This window comes from Haliotis asinina, chromosome 8 (genome assembly GCF_037392515.1).
Source record: "Haliotis asinina isolate JCU_RB_2024 chromosome 8, JCU_Hal_asi_v2, whole genome shotgun sequence".
In the NCBI taxonomy this organism is placed as follows: domain Eukaryota; kingdom Metazoa; phylum Mollusca; class Gastropoda; order Lepetellida; family Haliotidae; genus Haliotis; species Haliotis asinina.
In genome coordinates this window covers 5,189,239-5,209,695 of record NC_090287.1, presented here as the reverse complement: position 1 = coordinate 5,209,695, position 20,457 = coordinate 5,189,239, and the positions used below count along the sequence as shown (strand labels likewise).

The window sequence follows — 20,457 nt, the reverse complement described above, 5'->3', positions numbered from 1 at the left end:
GCCGCTTAGTTTGTAACAAAACGTAGTAGAAGGTCGTGTCAGGTAACCTTTCAGTGACCAATGACCGTCCACTCAAACGCGAGATGGTTAAATAGATTTAACCAATCAGACAACAGGTACTATTTAGGGATCGGAGGGACTTTCAAAATATGCAGGCCACTGACACAGATCGCAAATAACACAGTTATTTGACCTGAAGTATATACACTTTTCGGTTTCTGTTGACATGGTTACCATTAGCTAATATTTCCGCAAGATGACACCTTGAATATTGCCAAAAACACTATTTTCAGCAACTGTTTTCTCACCATTTTCATGGTTGTACATACGCCGTGTACATCACCCTGAAGCAAGAGTATGCTAGTTAGCATTCGGAATCGTTCAGGTACGAACCTTTTCGAGATAAAAAGTTCTAAATGTATGTACGAGTGTCCACTTTTGCTGTGTTCTGATTGGTCAATCTCAATGGTTACCTGAAGCGACCGCCCATAAGGTTTTCTTAGACTCAGTAGTGGAGTGTAACAAAAAGTACTGAGGATAAGTTTACTTAGACTGACCAGTTTGGTGTCATGTGTTGTGACCCTGAATGAAGATTAGCTAATAAGCTATGTTTGCTAATTGGACGCATCTAGGATGATAGCTCTCCTTGGTAGCTTCATGATACGCCAACAATCAAACCATTTATTGATAAAAATGTATACATATTCTTGTTTGCGGCAACCACTTAATATCTCTAGGTGGATAGGTACATGGTGGAACCATGCATGTTCCAGGACAATGTAGCCCAAGAGGGAACAGGTCAAAAAGGCCATAATCTGATAATTGAAAAAGTCAAATGGGCCAAACTTTAACAAAACTGTAAGATTTAAAAAAAATATCACCTGTTGTTGCATTAGTTTAAAATCTAAACACCTTAAAGATATCAGAGTGTGTGGGTTTTTTTCGTGAAAAAAATTCTCAGAGTGGTTAAGTGATTACTTTATATCATACAGCTGTTTGTGTAATGATTACAAGTAGAGTGGAAGCTGTCTAAACCGGCACTCATTGGGAATGAAGAAATAATCCAGTTTTGACAATGTGCCGGATTGTAGAGGACTGACAGGACTGAGATTTCATGCCTGTGTTGACAACTTGCCGGACTGGACAGATGCCAGTTTTGACAACTTCCACAGTAGTCTGTAATCTAAACAAGATTAAAAGTAGTGGTTAAGTGTTTATGTTATAAATATAGTCAACCATACAGGTTTATAGAGAGTCATGGGTGTCAGACACTAGTCAGTAATCTAAACATGATTAATGGTTTAATTTGTTGTGAGGTTTAAACAGAGTCACAGCTGTCAGTTACACCTGTCAGTAATCTAATTAGTTGTGACTGGTCTCATGACTCCGAAAGCTATATAAGACGAACTTTCAAAGTTAATGGCCATATCATAATATATCATTATATCAAATATTGTAAGCTTCAATTTCAGGTCCATTTGAAGTGTATGATGATCACACTGTATCATAACTTTTGCTACTATTTACAGTTACACATTAACACAGAAATCAATAATAATAAATACTAATATAATCAAACACTTAAAATATATATTAGGTTGTGTGACATGATGTTCTTATTTAAATCTATGACCGTTTTGACTTTCCTCTGGCACTTCTGACTTTTTCAATTTTGGCCCTTTTGTCCTTTGGCCCTTTTGACTACAACTCGTAGTAGAATTATATTGTTTTGAACATGCTTTGTATTTGAGCGATCAATATACCGGTGAAGAGTTGGTTGCTTCTTTCATTTGTTTTCCAGGACCACTGTTTATGTTTTTACACAAAACATCCACGTTCAATATCCCACAGTCGATGCCCGACTTTTTATGAAGATCGGTCGATACCACAGATACAAGTTTCTCTTTTCTGCGACACGTAATTGTTGTAAAGTTTCTCTCAGAACTAAAGTTATCTCTCTGAATTTGTATGACTGTCTTGGATGTCGAGACATGGCTCCTTTTACTTCCATACTGTCGTTTTGTGTGTGCAAACAGACCACGGTCAGCGTGAAATATACTCGCATTCCGACTGTGCTCGAAGGATTCGAGCCTCGAATGTCCACTACGTGTACAAAATCTGGATAGTTTACATCTTTTAAGAACCATTGATGAATACATCCGTTCAGAGCATCGACCACAAAAAGGCAAAAGAGATGACATGGGCATGTCACATGTAAAACCAAGACTACTAGCTACATGTTTTGGAAATACATGCCTCAAGGGCGCAGACATTTTGAAAATAATCTCTGTATCGGGAAAAGCACGAAACTTTCACAGATATTGACATATGCCATTATACCACGCTCTATGATCACTACATTTACTATAAAAGAATATTTTAGAATATTGTGTTCTCGAGACAATTACTGCTTTGCTGTTATTGCACCTGATCCAAGTAACTTAATCTGCTTAGAGATTAACACCCAGGGTCACGCAGGGTCATAGCGCTCCTGTCTAACCAATGACAGCCAGCCTAACAAACTGGGAAGGGCAGTGGGGCGCATGTCACTGGGAATCGTGATCAATCGCGACGTGGATTTGTTTATTGACGAAAGGGTTAAACTTGAAATCCGGACACGTTGACAGACCCTAACACTCTGTTGCATGTACAGAGATATGAAGATGGCGACTGAAGCTGGTAGTAAATTTGAGGTAAGAACCGAGATGAGCATTCGATTTGTTGCTATTCGATTTGTTGCCTTATTGTGTAACGTGTCTGACAGGTGTTCGAAGTGTATATCGATATGACTGGAAGATATATTGATTTCAACACTAACATTGCTTTCGTTAATTAGAATTTATTAAAAAACAGCTCTAATTCTGGGAATATCTCGCCAAATTTATTTATAAATACATAGTGTGAACTATTTTATAAACCGATGCTTATCTATGGGAAAAAAATATATGCACATTCTGGCCCTAGATTCGGTAAGAATGTATTCTGTTGATAAGGTTTTAGTTTTAGGATTAGTTTTGTAACAGAAAACCCTATCTGTTCTTAGAATGACAAAAAACGGGAGTTATGTCTTAATTACTGTTTAAAGTTAAAGTTTAAGTTAATTAAAGTTTTCACCAAATTTTTTAAAGAAGAGTTTCTAATCACTTCTGCTCAATCAATCAGTTCTAGAATCTTTAGCAGGTTGGGAAACCTACCGATCGGCCTTTAATAGGCCATTCCACCTACTTTGTTATACTACGATGGGGCTGTCTTTGAACATTTTCCCAATTATTTCACAAACTATTTATTTCCACTTGAAATGGTTTTATATGGTCATAGAGATGAATAGTTGGTGGACCCCCTCAGACTGAAAAATTTTTTTCTTAACAAAATGGAAATTTATATCATGCTCAGGAAGATATGTTTCTTTATAAACACATTTTTTTAATATCTATGTCATTATTTTTCAGTGAAAATTGTCTCATAAATATTATTGACCTATATTTAATTAGCAACTTCCAAACTCCCTTATTTGATGAAAATTCTCAAAAATGTTTGAATGAAAACCTTAGGACATCAAAACGTGAATGATGTTATTAATATCCTCACGCAGAAATGCACCACTTTAAATGTTTTGGATAAACATCATAATTATAGGCCAATTGTCCAAGAGCACAATAAGCAGAACAGCCTGTTTTAGCCTGTTTGGCCATTGTAGGCTGAATAGTAGGTTTCTCCAACCTGTTTAACACTGTTTAGTATGTTTTGAAAAACATTTTTTTTATTACTTCTATTTATTGCCTGTGTAAAAGTTGAACAGGCCAGGTCTTTCAATGCACGCTGATCAGCTGTCCTGTTCCATGTTACTAATGTACTTTGCATGTATAGTAATGGGAAGGTGTCATGGAATTGTAATCTCTTAAGAGGATATGTATTTTATAAAAGCAAATTCAACCTTTATTAAATTTTACATTAAAGTAAGGTGTACATATTCCAGAGAGGAATTATTAATTGTTTTTATTTTTAGATGAGAGAAAAGTATTGTGTCATATATGAAGCTGTGTGTAACTTGAAGGGATTGGCAACAAGTGTTATGCAGGTAACACTGTGGGTAAACCAGGAAGTCATCATGAGATAGAGGAGAAACTACTTATAACCAGGTTAGAAGAATGATGTGGGCTTGTGGCACACAGCCTGTCCTGTTATTTGTGTATGATGTTAACCTATCAAATTTAGTTGTTCTTTTCGGAAATGAAAAATGTCATTTAATAAAAATAAGGTGGAATCTCCTATCCTAAACCAGCGTCAAGGAATAAATCCAGTGATACAGGGTTTGGATGAGGTGTCAACTGTTGGGAAATTAGGAGAAAATCATATTGATACTGTGATGTTTTTCCTTATTTCAGATGTATTTTAACATTGTATTTTGAGATCTACATCCTAGAAACCACAACAAGACCTAGAGATTCAATCCTCATACATCTTCCTAGCACCAAAATGTTTGATCAGAGAACTATTATTTTAGAAGGATAGTTATATGGAATTTATGTCATTAAAGATAATATTGTGTGACTGACCATCAGTCTGACTCTGAGTAGCTTTCTGAGTACCTGGACATTCTCCAGTAGTCAGTACTAATTTTACTCAAGTACCTGAGTCATCTTCTGGATGGCCCAAAGGGTACCTGGATATTATCCAGTAGTCAGTACTAATTTGACGGAAGTACCAGAATTATCCACCACAACCATATTAAATATAGAACCTTATCAAAGAGTAATTGATCGATCAGCATTCTTGAAGTGAGTGAGTCAAAAAGAAATTGTCATCCATAAGGTTGTCTTTAATTTTTACCAAAGAAGATTTACATTAAATGTTGGGCCCCAAATTTGTAAACCATCTGATGAAATTATTACTGACGTGGGCTAATGCTGATTATGCTCGTTCAAAGTATTGCAGCACATGTAAAACATAGAGTTTGCTGTGAACATGGTGAATCTGAGCAACCAGTATACTACTTCAACAGAAACAAGTTGTATATTTAGTCACACAATGGTATGTTCAATGTGATTGGTCCAAACTATTTTGTTAACTTCTGTTGACTAGGGGCTCCTTTCACAAAAAAACTTTACTAAAGTTAACCTCAACTCCCATTCTTTAACACTGCACTGAGGTTACCTGTGTCAAAGGTAGCCTAAGTGCAGTGTTAAAGAATGGGAGTTAAGGTTAACCTTAGTAGAGGTTGCTTTGTGAAAGGAGCCCCTAGAAATAAGGAGGCCTTGTGTACATTGGGAAATGCATAACCTTTGTATATTGGTGGTATTATATAGAAGTAAACAATAATCTACTGGTTGTTATTCTAGCTGCTGTTGAACAAAATGACATATAATCCTTGTTGTCATGGTGACTAATAACGTTGACTCTCTGGTAGTTATAGAAATGAGAAACATGGGTGTTCACATTCCTAAACTGAAGTTTGCATAAGCTAATCCATTATTTGCTGGATCCAAAGCTGTTAATAAAGACTTGTGAATGAAATGGAAGCAAATATTGTGCTGGTAAGTGTAAATGCATATCTCACTTCCCTGTATGTAGTCAATGTTCCTGTTTTAGTCATGTCCTGCTATTGTGATGTTTGGTGTTGCCAGTGACATGGGAATCAGTGTTGAATGGAAGCACTCCATATCTTTGTAGACACCTTCTCTTGACAGAATCCCTATCTTGACAGACCCCCTATCTTGACAGACTCCCTATCTTGACAGACTCTCTGTCGTTGTAAAGAATGTCCTGGTAGATTTGCTAGGTGTACTCATCTTATGCTCTGAGTGATGTTACTGTGTTGGACAACTATTCTTCTTCTTTTTCAGAATGGCCTTGTGGATGGACAAGAATGCTACCAGTATGACCCAGATATTCTGAAACTGATAGATTTTTCAAAGTCACCAGCAACGTACAACCCCCCAGTCTCCCCAACACATCCTGGAGAAAATCTGGTGATGCGGCCATTGTGTTTAACAGACTATGATAAAGGTGAGGACTAACCACAATTGGCTCACTGACAATAAGGAACAGGATTCTTTTGTCATGGGTATCTGAATGTAATAGATACCGGATATAAGTTTGGTGATGTCACAGTGTGGGTATGTTAAATTTGAATTTTTGGGTAGGCTGCTTCAAGGATACTCCTTGCATTAACAGTAACTTCACCAGTGAAGTATGAAATGTGTGGCTAGATACCTCCTAGCCTGTATCAGTGTATATCTAGCCTACTGAGTACAGGTGAGTCTCCAGTTTCCTCACAGCACATTAAGTTAACCTAGAAACATTATTTCTTGAAAAGATTTCACATTCCTTGAAACAGAAATGTGTTGCTTGTATACAGCTGTGTATTGGAGCGTAACACTGTGTCTACTCTGAGACTCTTTGTCAGTCAGAAATATCATTGTGTTAAATGTCAGGAGAACCTGTTTATGTAAAGATATTTTGTTTAATCCAAGTCTCTATCCAGTGAGACATTTTTGTATTGTAAACAGTTAATTATTTTGTTTAATGAATATGGACCCTTGTTTCAAACTGGAGTCAATTCTTCCACAGAAATTGTTAATGTTCACACCAAAACACAGTGTGAAACATCAAAGGCGACTTCTTTTCCTTCAGGGGAAAAGTAGAGTCTGGTAAAAGGAGTATACGTGTGCATATAGGTGGTGAGTGGCACCTCAGAATACTGAGGTCGATGGGCGGCATTGTGTAAACATGACAGTTTACCCAAGGATTTATGTCGCTCGTAGCCTTTCATCAAACAAACCTAATTTGTGTTTGCTGAAGCCAGTGTTTTGTAGATGACCATATGTTTCCATGTTTTTACTGAAACATTAACCAATGTAATAAACAGAGCCACGTCGCTCCGAAACACATTAGTACACCACTCTGCACTGTTGATATTAGTTGATGTATATCTCAGACAAACCTGGATATTGTACACACAATTCACCATTCAATTTATGGAGGGTTAACTTTGAAAATTTGTGTTTGTATTGTTGAAACATTCAGGAACGCAGATGTCTTTAGGTCTGAATATGCCCTCCTGTTGCTACATAGTTCATCCACATCACTTGTATGAGAACAGTGATAGATGGTGACTGCAACATCTAGATCCAGTCTCCCTCCCACACATGAGTTACAGACCCCAGTGTCAGTGTATACTAACATCTGGATTCTTCAAGGTCACACTTGACAAACTGTTGTGACAAGTCCTGTGTATTTGGAAGTCGTTTGCATGCTGAACCATGTTGTTGTCTTGTTAGATTGGTCAGCTTCATGTAACTACTGTGAAGGTAACTCTTGTTTGCCCTCAACATCTTCTTTACTGACTTTAGTTGCTCAAGTTGAGAATAGCCACAGCCTAGGCATGTTGCAAACATGGCAAACGTATGGAGCTGTCTGGCTTGGTGATTTGGTTGATTGCTTGTCATTGTACACCAACAGTGAAAACTGCTCACATCAATCACTGGATTTGTTTGGTCCAGAGACTGAATTATTACAGGCCCCAATCCTTTTGTAATATTGCTAACTGTGGTATTATATAATTACGAACATCTCCTGTTATTTTTGAAAGCACAGGAAAATCTACCTATCGTTACACATGGCAAGGAGTATGGACTGCAGGTACACGTGTTATGTTAACCTATAAGAAAATGAATTATAAAATATTTTTAGTACATAGGTTTGAACAATGTGTATTGTTTAAAAAGGACATCTCCAGCACTTTCTTGTGTGGATGGAACAGTCATATAAGCTGCAATTCAGCTACAGAGTTACCTCCCTTAGATGTTCCAGCAAGCCATGATGTAGGGGTTGAATCAACCCAACATGACTCACTCTCTCACTTGTCTGTATGGCAAGCCGATCCTTTCGTAGCATTGCATGATGCATGTATCTGCCAGGCTTTTGTTTCAAATGTTCAGCATCTAACACAAGGGACACATTTACTGTTATGGAAACATTTTGTGGAAAGGTGTCTGTGAAATATTGTTGTTGTCAGTTGATAAGCCTCAAAGCTGTTTCGAAAAGACCCGTGACACAGGCATGAAGCCCTTGTCAGATCGCTTTTATGAATAGTGCTATAAATCTGAATCACCAAGGCAGTTCTACACATAGGCCAACATGGCTAATGATTTGGAGAGGTCATGATATATGCTGGGTCACAGCTCTCTGTGTCACAGTGTAACAAGGAAACTATGATAATATTTGTAAAATTCCAATCTGGAAAAGGATATGTCCCTAGTATGTCTTGCTTGTCATAAGATGTGACTGAAATGGATCTGCAGATTATCTGTTGATAGCATATACAGCTCAAAACAAGTAACAAATATCAAGTTCTTCCATATGTGACAAACTGTATGTTGTGATGTGAGTGAAAGTGGTGTTCTTTAAGTTATTTTCAGAAATATGTTGTGGATGTACTTCCAGGTCCTATGTCATTATCAATGTACATCACATAATTTTGTGGAGGCTGTGATGGCTTAGTGGGTTAGCTTCAAGCTAAGCATGCAAAATTTGTGTGCTGTATTTTGGATTCCTTAGTTAATTGGGGGTTGAATTGTGGGTCTCAACCCCAAAAGTACCGGAATCTGTATTTTACTGAGAAAGCATAATTCTAAATAGAACATGTTACATCTGACGACATTTGCGAGGCACTGTATATGATGGCTAAGGTGCTCTTGAGGGTACTAGATGAGATGAAGTTCATGTAGAGCTATTTTGTACACTGGACAAGAAAGTCTCATTTTTGGTTTTGAAGATTGATTTCATGCAAATATACAAAATAATCCATATTCCTTCATTGTTTGTTGAATTTGTTGCTGATTCTACCTAGGGTTCAGTATACATAGTTGAAGTGGTACAATCAGCTCATGCTCTGAAGGAGGGCTATCTGTCCAGTCTCGGAGGTCAAAGATCCTCTTTGTTGATTATCTGTTCTATATTTGTAGATCACTGCTTTTATGGGCAACAAAATAGAGATCCTACACTTCAATGGTAAAAGGAACTCTCAACACATAGAATATAGTTATTAGAGACTTAATCAATCAATATTTATGCCTCTCTTAATCTTAGTCATGGTATTATGGACGAAAGTCAGAACAGTTCCTTGATGAATTGGGACAGTTGGAACATATGGCTGACCTGCAGGGTATTAGCTCATTGTGTATACACACTTCAACAGCTCGTTGCTGGTCTTCATTTAAGCAAGATTTATTACATTCATATTAGGGTCTGTGTGTTACAAAGACACTGTTGTAAATATCTTACGACAGCTTATTCGGAGACACTATTAAAGGAGTCGTTGAACTTTTAAACTGTTGAATATTTCTTTTGAAAACAGTTAAGGACACTGAATATTCTAGAAATATTTGTGATTAGTCTTAGTCGTGAACTAGTTCCTTTAGATGATTTTGGATTTTAACGTGTTATTTTTTATAAAACTGAGAGCATTACATTATTGAATACTCTGTATCAGACTTACAAGTTTATATCCAGTAAAATTCACTCAATGTGTCCTTTTTCTACTTATGACATATGGTTGCCGTAGTATTGAGTATCCCTACAGTTGAAATGCACATAGTTTTGTTTGTTTTCTGTGTGTGAATGCGCACGTGCGTGCATGAGTGCGTGCATGCATGCGTTCTTGCATGCACATTGTGCACAAATGACAAATTCTCTAATGCCAATGTATGTAGTCTATGAAACTGTTCATTGAAGGATATTTTGGAGCAGTTTAATTCATTTTCAGTTAAATATAAAAACTCATTACAACTCTTTTTTATGTTGACAACTTGTTTCTTTATTTAACTTCACCTTCTTTGCCTTGCAGGTTTTCTCCAGCTGTTGACACATCTTACCAAAGTTGGGGATGTAAGCAGGGAAGAGTTTGAGGGTAGGAATGTTTGCCTCCAGCCATTTGCTATTTATCCCATAGTATGTCTCTTACCCCAAAATATTGATATAATTATGGACTCAGATGGAAATGATTAGAACAATAACATTATTTCACTGAAATACCTCAGTGTAGTGATCAGTTTTAGTTATACTAGTACATACATCAGACTATTAGTTTGTTTGTCAGTTCATCCAGACGTCAGCTGTATCCTTGACTATCCCCCACACCCAAAGAGAGAATTTTCAGATACCTCCATGAGTATCTACACACATATAACATATAACTTCCGTTTGATCATCCATCCACTCGTTAATCCATCAGTCCACACGCTCTTCCATCCATCAGTTTCTCCATAGAACCTCCATTCATTAATCCATCAGTCCATAGACCTGATCATCCAACTGACATTCAACTATTCATCCAACAAGCAATAGATACCCAATTAATCCAGTCATCCTTGATAGCTGCATACATCAACTTTTCATCCATCTTTCTGTCCATACACAGATCTTATGTTCACAACTAGGTGTCTAGATTATCCATTTATCTGTCATACTATCCATCTGTGGCTCTTTAATGCATTTAAGAGCGGTGGGGTAGCCTAGTGGTTAAAGTGTTCGCTTGTCACGCCGGAGACCCGGTTTCGATTCCCCACATGGGTACAATGTGTGAAGCCCATTTTCTGGTGTCCCCCGCCGTGATATTGCTGGAATATTGTTAAAAGCGGCATAAAACTAAAACTCACTCTCTCACTTTAATTCATTTGCCCATCTACTGACCATCCATCCATGGATCTTCCATTCATCCATCCTATCCATCCCTGTGTCCTTAGTTCATCTGTCCATTCACAGATTATCCATTTGTCATGATCCTTAATTCATCTGTCCGTCAGCCGATCTATGGACCTATGGATCTATGGATCTCTTCAGCTGTCTGTTGACCATCATGACCATAGGTCCTCCATTCATTCATCCCGCTATTTCTCCATGCATTTATCCATCAGCCATCCATAGGTCCTCCATTCATTCATCCAGCTATTTCTCCATGCATTTATCCATCAGCCATCCATAGATCTTCCATTCATCTGTCCTTCCATCCAAAGATCCTTCATACATCTTCTGTTCATCACAGATCCTTCCATTTTTGAGCTCCCCGATCTACATTGCCCACCAAAGTACAGTCAGGACATCTATTTATTTATGCAATGAACTAGCCATCATTGAACTGTTGTGTTTTGTAGCCCGCTTCATGCAGATGAAGAACTGTCCTGAGAACTATTATGTGACCGTAATAGAGGATACAGAATCGGGGCAGATCATTGCCTCTGCCACACTGGTGAAGGAGACCAAGTTTATACACCAAGCTTCAGCGGTGAGATACACAGATGTTCATGGAGTAACACATGTCCAACAAGACCTTTTAACCTTTAGCCTGCTGAATTAATTTCAGCATTAGGCGTTGATAACAGGGTTGGGTGATTTCAAACAGTCGGTGTGTCACTAAATAAGGAACAACTGAAAAAATATTCGGCTCATTAATACTAGATAGAAAAATAAACATTATTATAAAAAAATATCCAGATAATTTCAAACTTACAGAGGTTGATTACAAGACAAACATAAATATTGTAAATTTTTCTGAATTTACCTGAATTACTCGATTGACAGCTGAATGTTTTTTATATTAGGAACCGAATAATTTATCCAATTAGCACAAACCGATTTCAATATTGTTATGACTGATATTTCATAAGTATCTGACTTTAATTTTGTACAGTTATATCGGCAAATATCCGCCTGACGACAAATTATAAATTATTTCTGAAAAACAATAATCGAAAACATTTGTCGTAAACAAATCATACTTTTCTATGTCATCACAGGTCTTACTGAAATGGCAATATTATGTTTATTTAGACGTGTCATGTCATGAAGATTGTCAAATAATATTACATGATTCATAAACATTCATGAGTGCTAATTTCAAGTGTTATGGTTCATTAATTTTTTCACAAACCTGCAAAAAGCCGGTGTTAGATTGTGTTACACGTACGAAAAACAAACATGGCGCGCTTCGTTCAACTCCTACATAAAATATAGCTATATTGGTCTGATGAAAATATACAGAACTCTTCTAAGTAAGACATGGCGAAGTGTTTCATTTATCATTTTCGGTTTAGTATGGCGAGAGACAGACGAAAATTATAATAGTGAAATCTAACTTGTTTTCTAGTAAGTGCAAAGGTCACTGGATATGATGTCACAGATAGGGATTGCCTGATGAAATTCATTCGTTATTGAATATTAACAGAAAAGTTGAAGGTACTACGTCTGGCAAACCCAAATTTGGCACAAATAACTGTTTGAAATGATTAATAAGAGCTCATAGCAATTTTTTGGTGTATTTTTTACTATAAAATTCGCACGTAGACAAACCAATTTGACCTTGTATGCTCCCGTGACCCGGAAACAGTAGTCGATTAACACTGCAGATGCAAGTTTTGCAGTATCTTTCATTTGAATTTGTGTTCATATTAGGCACATTACTTTATTGTCCACTAAATATAAAGACAGCAAAGATATAATTGTGATGCATGTTGATCCCAGCTTATTCTGTTTTTTTCTCTTGGTCCGACACAGAAACTTTTACAAACATCATTCTCAACAACAGGGGCGCGGATATGGGCGTGGCATTTGTGTTTCAAAATACTTTTCTTTTTGTGACGATGTAGTGTAGTAGCAGCTGCAGTATACATGTTTTATAAACTAAAATATATTTTCAGTTATAGTTTCACATGAAATTGGAGATGATTTGCTAAATAAATTATGTCTCACTTCAGAACAAGTTGAATTGCATTCATAATTTTATGCAATAAATTAACATTCTTGCTGAATAATTATGATAGATTTGTCAATGCTTTATGTTTCATAACTGGCTTTTTCATATATTTTCATATGTTAATTGATATTAATAATATGACAATTATTTTTCTCTCCCAAATAGTCATGGGCAAAGACACTCAGGATCTGTCAATGCATTAGCAACGTGCAAATAACCAAATTTTGGTTAATGTCTTTCAGTGATGCGGAAAACTGACCATTTTACACAATTCTTTAATGCAACTACATGAATGCCATAATGTATATGGATGGATGTTTCATATTATTTTGTGAATTTTATTTCTTTATAATATCGTGCCAAAATGTACATCAAATACAAATAGGTGATGAGCTATTTTTGTTTTCAACAGTACCTCTTTGTTTGGTGAATTATTTTGAATCACACATGACTAATGTCATTTATGTTGTTGCAGTAACAGTATGTTTAGAAGAAAATGTTATCATTTGATAAAAAAAGAAACTATATCCATGTAATAAGTTATATTGTCCCTGGTGAAAGTAAACAGGCCTCATATTCTGTAAATAGAAATTATTCTACCTTATTGTCTTTTACTGGGTTTAGGAGCAATGTCACAATGTGAAATGAGTCTATTGAACTTTCAAGGATTGTTTCTGTTTGCTGACATGTCTGATAATGATATACTCCAATTATTTAGTGTTCAATAACCTAAACCATCATAAAACAAGAAATATCAAGAACAGTCTTCTTTGAATAACAAAATGCCAAGGACATATATATGTGACAATGAAAAAAAATCCAAATTGAAATCTTAATGAAGTAGCTCCAAACTTGACAACAAAAAGCACTCAGTATTAGGAAAAAGAAATCTACCTTGTTGCCACAGACTAACACAGGTTGCACCTCCTGCTCAACAATTAATTATCTGTCTCTTGTAGTTTTGATATTCCATATTCAAAACATCACTACAACAAAATTATTCTACGTATGGTATGATAGATTTCTTCATGAAATTTCATCACAAGAAAAAAATGAGTCTGTCTTTCAATCACTGTCAGTGTAATCATTGCTTCAAGAGTTTGGATCATCAGTCTGCTTCCCAGATGAAGTCCGTTTTAACAGTAAAATATGAACATAAACAGTGTGCAAGTAGGTAAAAAGTATGGCCATAAATATGAGGTACATTTTGCAGTTCAGGTTGCACTAGTACAATATCTAAAAGTTGTATGCCATGGACTGAGCCACATGACATGATTTTTTAATACAAATATGCACACTCGTCAAACAATTTGATCTGAAACATTACCTGTATTATACTAGGAGTAACAGAATAATTTCAATTTTGCTCCAAATTCGTGAACAAAAGATGTGATGTTTAGCTGTTTTAGTGTCTAAAATAAATACTGATTCACAAAGACGATGACAGTTGTTTTCTAAGCAGTCATTAATTTTTGTGAAATCTATTTACGTTACATTCTCACACTAGCTCTGGTTTCGTTCGTTTCTGTGAAAGGAAAAATGACATATTCAATCATCAAAATTCTACTCCTTGTGACGATATACACAGAACAATATAATGTTATTGTTATGACACACTGACAATTTGTAAGTCTCCCTGTGTCAGAACATTTTTTTTAAAAAAATAGACCGCGAAAATCATCGAACACAACTAACAGTAAATAATTGAGGATGACTGAAAGGTAATTCTGGTGTATATTACGGATCTTACGGGAATTTGAATCAGTTTAGAAAATGTATGAATGGTCATTTTCCAACTCGTTTGTATTTTACCTCCACGAGTGCCATTCCGTGTACTCGCTTCCGGTTTCATGAAGGGTGGGTACAATTACAAATATTGTGATATTGTTTCATGATCTACATTATATAGGTATTGAGTCAGTTTCTTTCAATGTATATGAGTTCAGATTTTGCTTCTGAACGTGTATTTTCTAGCTTCCTTTGTGTCTTGTCACTTAGAAAAAAACACAAGGTTGGCCATGCCCTTTCGGGTCACCTACAGCTGATGGCTAATGCTGTCAACATTTTGAATGTTGGAAGGTTTATCAAACAAAATCAAAATAAACTCGCTAAATATGGTAATTTCTTTGCAGAGACAATAACATTTACCTATTCACACCATGTAATTAATTCCACATAAAATAGTTGGATATATCAAAAGGATGGCACATTTTCTTCGGCATCACGATGCATGTGGACTTGTTTGTTTACCGCCATTGCCATGATCGTTCCTGTTTGTCCAGTTGATGATGTAACATTGAGATTGGTTTTGTTTATAATTATTTAAGCTGAAAGTTACCAATTATTAGAAGATGGGAAACTTGTGAGCTTCCTCTTCGTCAAAGAACAAAAATATTGATTAAACTATCAAAAAATATTTCATTAGGAAGAAAATATTAGACAGGGTACCACTCGACGTGGTGTGCTTGAAAGTCAACAATGGCCCAATGGCCATTATTTTCAACTGTGTGCCGAGAAATTTGGTGATCACTTTTTTAATTCGCAGGCATTTCGTTTTAAGGTACATATACATATTGAAGATTATATATTTATAAACCTGAGAATTAGTGCATTCCATGCATAATTCATATGACATGTAAATCCGACTCGTTGAATAATTATTGCAAGTTTTATTTGGAGATGTCATTATCCTGCACTCTAGTCGAATGGGTTCGACAGTAGCATTGAGAGGATTAATGTGATGAGGGAAGGTCATAATCATAGGGATCACTGAAATCGACTCTAACACTCAGTTGATAGTGACTCTTGTATGTTTCAGCGAGGACGTGTGGAAGATGTTGTGGTTAGTAATCTCTACCGTGGAAAGCAACTTGGAAAACTGTAAGTACTGTCTTGCTCAGTCCTGCTGTCAAGAGTCTTGCTGCTAGCTTGATCCAGATCATGGACCTAGTTGTACTGGGTTAGATGAATATCTGAGTCTGGAAATATCAGGATAGATTCAGATCTGAACTTGGCTTTGCTTGGTTAGATGAATATCTGAGTCTGGAAATGTAAGGGTAGATTCAGAACTGGATCTGGCTGTGCTTGGTTAGATGAATATCTGAGTTTGGAAATGTCAGGGTAGATTCAGAACTGGACCTGGCTGTGCTCAGGTAGATGAATATCTGAGTCTGGAAATGTCAGGGTAGATTCAGATCTCGGCCTGGCTGTGCTTGGTTAGACGAATATCTGAGTTTGGAAATGTCAGGGTAGATTCAGATCTCGACCTGGCTGTGCTTGGTTAGATGACTATCTGAGTCTAGAAGTGTCAAGGTAGATTCAGAACTGGACTGACTGTGCTTGGTTAGATGAATATCTGATTGTGGAAGTGTCAGGGTGATTCAGAACTGGACCTGGCTGTGCTCAGTTAGATGAATATCTGATTGTGGAAGTGTCAGGGTGATTCAGAACTGGACCTGGCTGTGCTCAGGTAGATGAATATCTGAGTCTGGAAATGTCAGGGTAGATTCAGAACTGGACCTGGCTATGCTTGGTTAGATGAATATATGAATGGCACGTTGTCAAGGTAGATTAAAATCAGGGTCTTGCTCTGGTAGGTAAATTCAGATCACTGTTCTTGGGTGGCAATCATATCTGGGTCTGGCTATGTCAGGATAGATTCTGATCTGGGTCCATGAGAACTAGGGTAGAATCAGATCAATGTTATTAATCAATAACTGTAAATATCAACGTTCTTTGGCTACTTTCATACCAAATTCCATCTTGTTCATGAAAATAAAGGGTTTTTAGTTGACACTGGAAATAGCCAGGACATTGTTAAAATTCATTTTAAGTAACAGATTCCCAAAAATGCAGAAATATGTGAGGGAGTTCAGTTTTCATGCTGCACTCCGCAGTATTCCAACTATATGGTGGTGGTTTGTAAATAATCAAGTTTGGACCAGACAATCCAGTGATCAACAACATGATCTACACAATTGGAATACAATGACATGTGGACCAAATCAGCAACCTTGACCTTGTCTCTTATTACAAGCTTTGACTACTGGTTGTCAATTCTAACCCAGGTCTTCATTGGTTACAGAAATATGTAATGCCAGCAGACAATGATGAACAATTAGAATTTTATACAGTCTCCCCCTTTGTCATTATTTTATTTTATTGATTGTGTCAAAACCTTAGTAGCCATTGTGATATTTTCCCTTTGTTTCTTCTGCAGACTTGTGGACAGCATGACCTTGTTGAGTGCCAAGGTTGGGTGTTACAAAGTGTCATTAGAATGTCGAGACCCCCTTGTCAAGTTCTACTCACAGTTTGGCTTCATCAAGGAAGATAACCAGAATTACATGATGCAGAAGTGGTGGGATTGATAACTACCTGGCCTAGGACATATTTTCTTCTTGTATTTTCATAGCATGGAACTTTAAAGATCTGGATATTGTAAGTGATCTGTGATCTGTTAGTGATTTGACTTGACTATCTGGTGAATAATGAGCGTCTCGGGACTCTTTTTTGGTGCAAATGGTGAATACAGGTACATATTTTCATGTTCAGTCATGAAAAGTTGACCACTAACCCATCCTGACCAAAATAAAAAAATAATACTTTTTAGCGAGTGATAATGAACATTTTTCGAAGAATCAGATTTTTCATCTTTATTAAGCTTATCATCAGCAGGATCATGTTTTGTTAATTGTGTCAGCTGACCCATTTTGACATAAAAAAATTATAATTTTTACAGAGTGATTATGAAAATATTTTCTAAAAATCAGACTTTTCACCTTTATTAAGCTTATCGTCAGTAGAATCATGTTTCTGTTAATTGTGTCAGCTGACCCATTTTGTTTCTGTGACGTCAAGGATGTTAAATTGTTTCAGTTGTCATTGACTGTATATGTTTCATCTGTGATCACATAAAACATTATCTAAAGTCAATAACAGTATTCAAATCGACAAATACCCCTGAAGGTTTGATTGCAGATGTTATCATGATTTGAAGAAATGGCAATACCGTAATTTTTAACTCAACGGTTGATAGGGCTGCAACATGTGACATCACCACACACACACATATCAGATCTGTGATTGCAGTGAGTTGATACCAGAGTAAACAGTAAAGGTTATGACCAATTCCACGCTCTTCTACCATGCCACAGAGGACTTTGCTTATCAGTTGGATCAAGGCTACAGCTTAAACACTGGGATCATAGTAAGGGGACGATGTCCAGCAAAAATATGTGACTTCTTGGTCTCCCCGACACCTGGTGTCCATACTGTGATGTTACTGAACTATAGTTACCTGTTGCAGCCCTACATGTTCTGTTGTCTTTGTTGCCATGGTTGCTGTATATACCAATATTTATTTTGCTATGGATAGCTTCTACTCACTCACATTTGTCACAAGGCAGCTTTGTATATTTTTGCTGTAGTATTTTATGCTGAATCCTAAGAGATTTCCCATATAGATGACAGAGAACAACTTGTATGCATTTTGATATGTACAATATTGTTATTGTTGTTGAAGATCTCAATGTGATGAATATTGTTTAAGAAATGGAAATTTTAGTTTTTGTGAAAGTTGTTATTTTATTTAGATATTGTTATAAATATGGAAATATGAACAAATGAGATTGAGTTGAAGATGCTGTGGAACATTATTTTTGCAGTGGAAGAGAAAGTATGGAGTACATCCTTTGAGACCACTGGTTTTGACCGATTGCATGAAATGTAATTCATCAGGTGTACATTGCCAAAAATTTCAAATAGCTTTTATGACTTTAACATGCAGAACGAGGTGGATTCAGATGTTTTGAGAACTCTTTACACAAGCTTGTAAAGGTACATTTTAAGTTTTTATCAATATGTCAAGACATGACAATCATCAGCTGAACTTCTAAACAGAGGGCAGAGGTCAGGAGCAATGGTGCATCTGTATCAGCTAGTGACCTCTCAGATATTACTCATGACCTCAGTAGTTGTGTTTAGTATGTTCACTAATATATTTTGACAAGTTTATATTCATAAAGTCCACTTTGTGTGTGGTTTGACAGATGAAGTTAGATCTCATTCTGTGTAATATTTTATCTTTGATCCTATAAATATATATATATATATATATATATATATATCTATATATATATATATATATATATATATATATATATATATATATATATATATATATATATGAATTAACAGGTGCAATTATTCAGACTGCATTTTGAGGATTAACCTGATATTTTTTGCAGTTTGTTTGTTTATAGGCAGTTTACTTCAGTAAACAAAAAATATGTATGTGAGAAAGAGATTTAGACTATCCTGTAGAAAATTGTCAGAAGCTTCACTCCAGCCGAACACACTGTCCACAGATCACATTTATACAGGCATTTCCTATTCTAGCGGTACTTGTGGATATTGGCTGAAAAAATATTACAGTTCTTCTCGTATGAATGCTTGTTGTTTATAAATGAAGGGACTCCTCCTCTAACATCTGCATCCATCAACTGCTTGATCCAGTGTATTTTTACCACTTTTGTGTTTGGTGATAAACAAGGTCATTCTCCCATTGATGAAATGAGGAATCTTCCATTCTCACGGCATAATGAGGAAGTAAAGTTATGAAGTTTAGGGAAGAGGAATCCTGTCCGCAAGGGCACGAAAAAATTTTGCTCCAAGTTGGTAAAAACTCACCAATATTCATTACATTGCAAAATTTTGATCATTCGCAGACTATGGCCACTTCCTAGTTACTTGTCAGTGATGTAAACAATCGCCAAGTATCACACATTGGTGATCATTGCAGAAAACGTGTTTAACACAAGAATAGGAGAAGGCCGTCTACATGTACATGATTCCCCCACAATAACCTACACTTATTGAGTATACTGCACCTTCTATTTCTACTGCTTAACCTACTTCCATAGAAGCAGTTAACTTATTTATGGAAATTATATTTTTTAATTTTGTATTTAGTCAGACTGTAAACTTTCACATTTTAAAATCAGTTATGCACAAAGCTCAGTATTAACTTGATTATTGTTACCAGGACAATGCAAAATATATGTGCAGAAGGTGTAAGTGAAGTCTGTCATTGAATTCTGCATGCTGTTGGGTGCTTTTGGTTTGTAAGAAGTATATTTCTGTGTACAAGGTATTCCCAAGTTTCTATGCATTGTGGGGTTATAAAAGAATGCTTTGTTCTATGATTTTGCTGTTTATTTTTGACAAATCAGTATTTACTGCTAAATTATTGCCCAAACACAGTGAACCGCATTTTACTGGAAATGAATATTTAGTTAAATTATTAAAGTTTTATTAGTAGATGTCCTGATGTACAAAGTGTCAAATTTTAGTATTTTAAACACCGCTGAAACTGAACTGAACTACTGAAATACTGTACTTCTTGTGACAGTATGACTGAGAGCTCTGTTAGGGTTGAGGCATAGTCCATAAGACCAATGGGCTATTGTATAGGCCTCTACCATGTTCCATAAAGCAGTACTAAGACCTAGGCCATAAGAGACAATAGGCCTCTATAGTCTGTTGCAGTGAAAAACATTAAAGTGAATCGAATAAGGTGAAATTAAGATTGCAATTCCTTAATAATTTCATCATGCCAACTGAACATTTAAATCCCAGAATGTTATTCAACTTAGAATAAAGTGTTGATCAAATGATCATAGATTCAAATGGCTATTGTTGGTTTG

At 36.2% G+C, this 20,457-nt stretch overlaps 2 protein-coding genes across 2 annotated transcripts in view; one reads left to right on the top strand and one right to left on the bottom strand.

Annotated features, from left to right (window-relative positions):
• Positions 1-2,280, bottom strand: part of LOC137295086 (cardiolipin synthase (CMP-forming)-like) — a 34,429-nt gene extending 32,149 nt beyond the window's left edge. The window contains exon 1 of the mRNA XM_067826369.1: positions 1,764-2,280. Within this exon, the coding sequence (XP_067682470.1) occupies positions 1,764-2,273 (510 nt within the window). The 5' untranslated portion in view covers positions 2,274-2,280. The remainder of the gene's footprint in view (positions 1-1,763) is intronic.
• Positions 2,281-2,548: 268 nt separating this feature from the next.
• Positions 2,549-18,808, top strand: LOC137295090 (glucosamine 6-phosphate N-acetyltransferase-like). The gene is made up of 6 exons (XM_067826377.1): positions 2,549-2,693; positions 5,844-6,006; positions 9,848-9,910; positions 11,154-11,284; positions 15,570-15,631; positions 16,971-18,808. Exons 1-6 carry the CDS (start codon positions 2,646-2,648, stop codon positions 17,119-17,121), a joined length of 618 nt encoding a protein of 205 aa, XP_067682478.1. The 5' UTR covers positions 2,549-2,645; the 3' UTR covers positions 17,122-18,808.
• The last annotated feature ends 1,649 nt before the right edge of the window (positions 18,809-20,457 follow it).

Coding starts and splice junctions, on each gene's coding strand:
- LOC137295090 (XM_067826377.1), top strand. CDS start 2,646: ATGTACAGAGATATGAAGATGGCGACTGAAGCTGGTAGTAAATTTGAG. Junction 11,285..15,569: donor TTATACACCAAGCTTCAGCG/GTGAGATACACA, acceptor TGTATGTTTCAG/CGAGGACGTGTGGAAGATGT. Junction 15,632..16,970: donor GGAAAGCAACTTGGAAAACT/GTAAGTACTGTC, acceptor TTTCTTCTGCAG/ACTTGTGGACAGCATGACCT.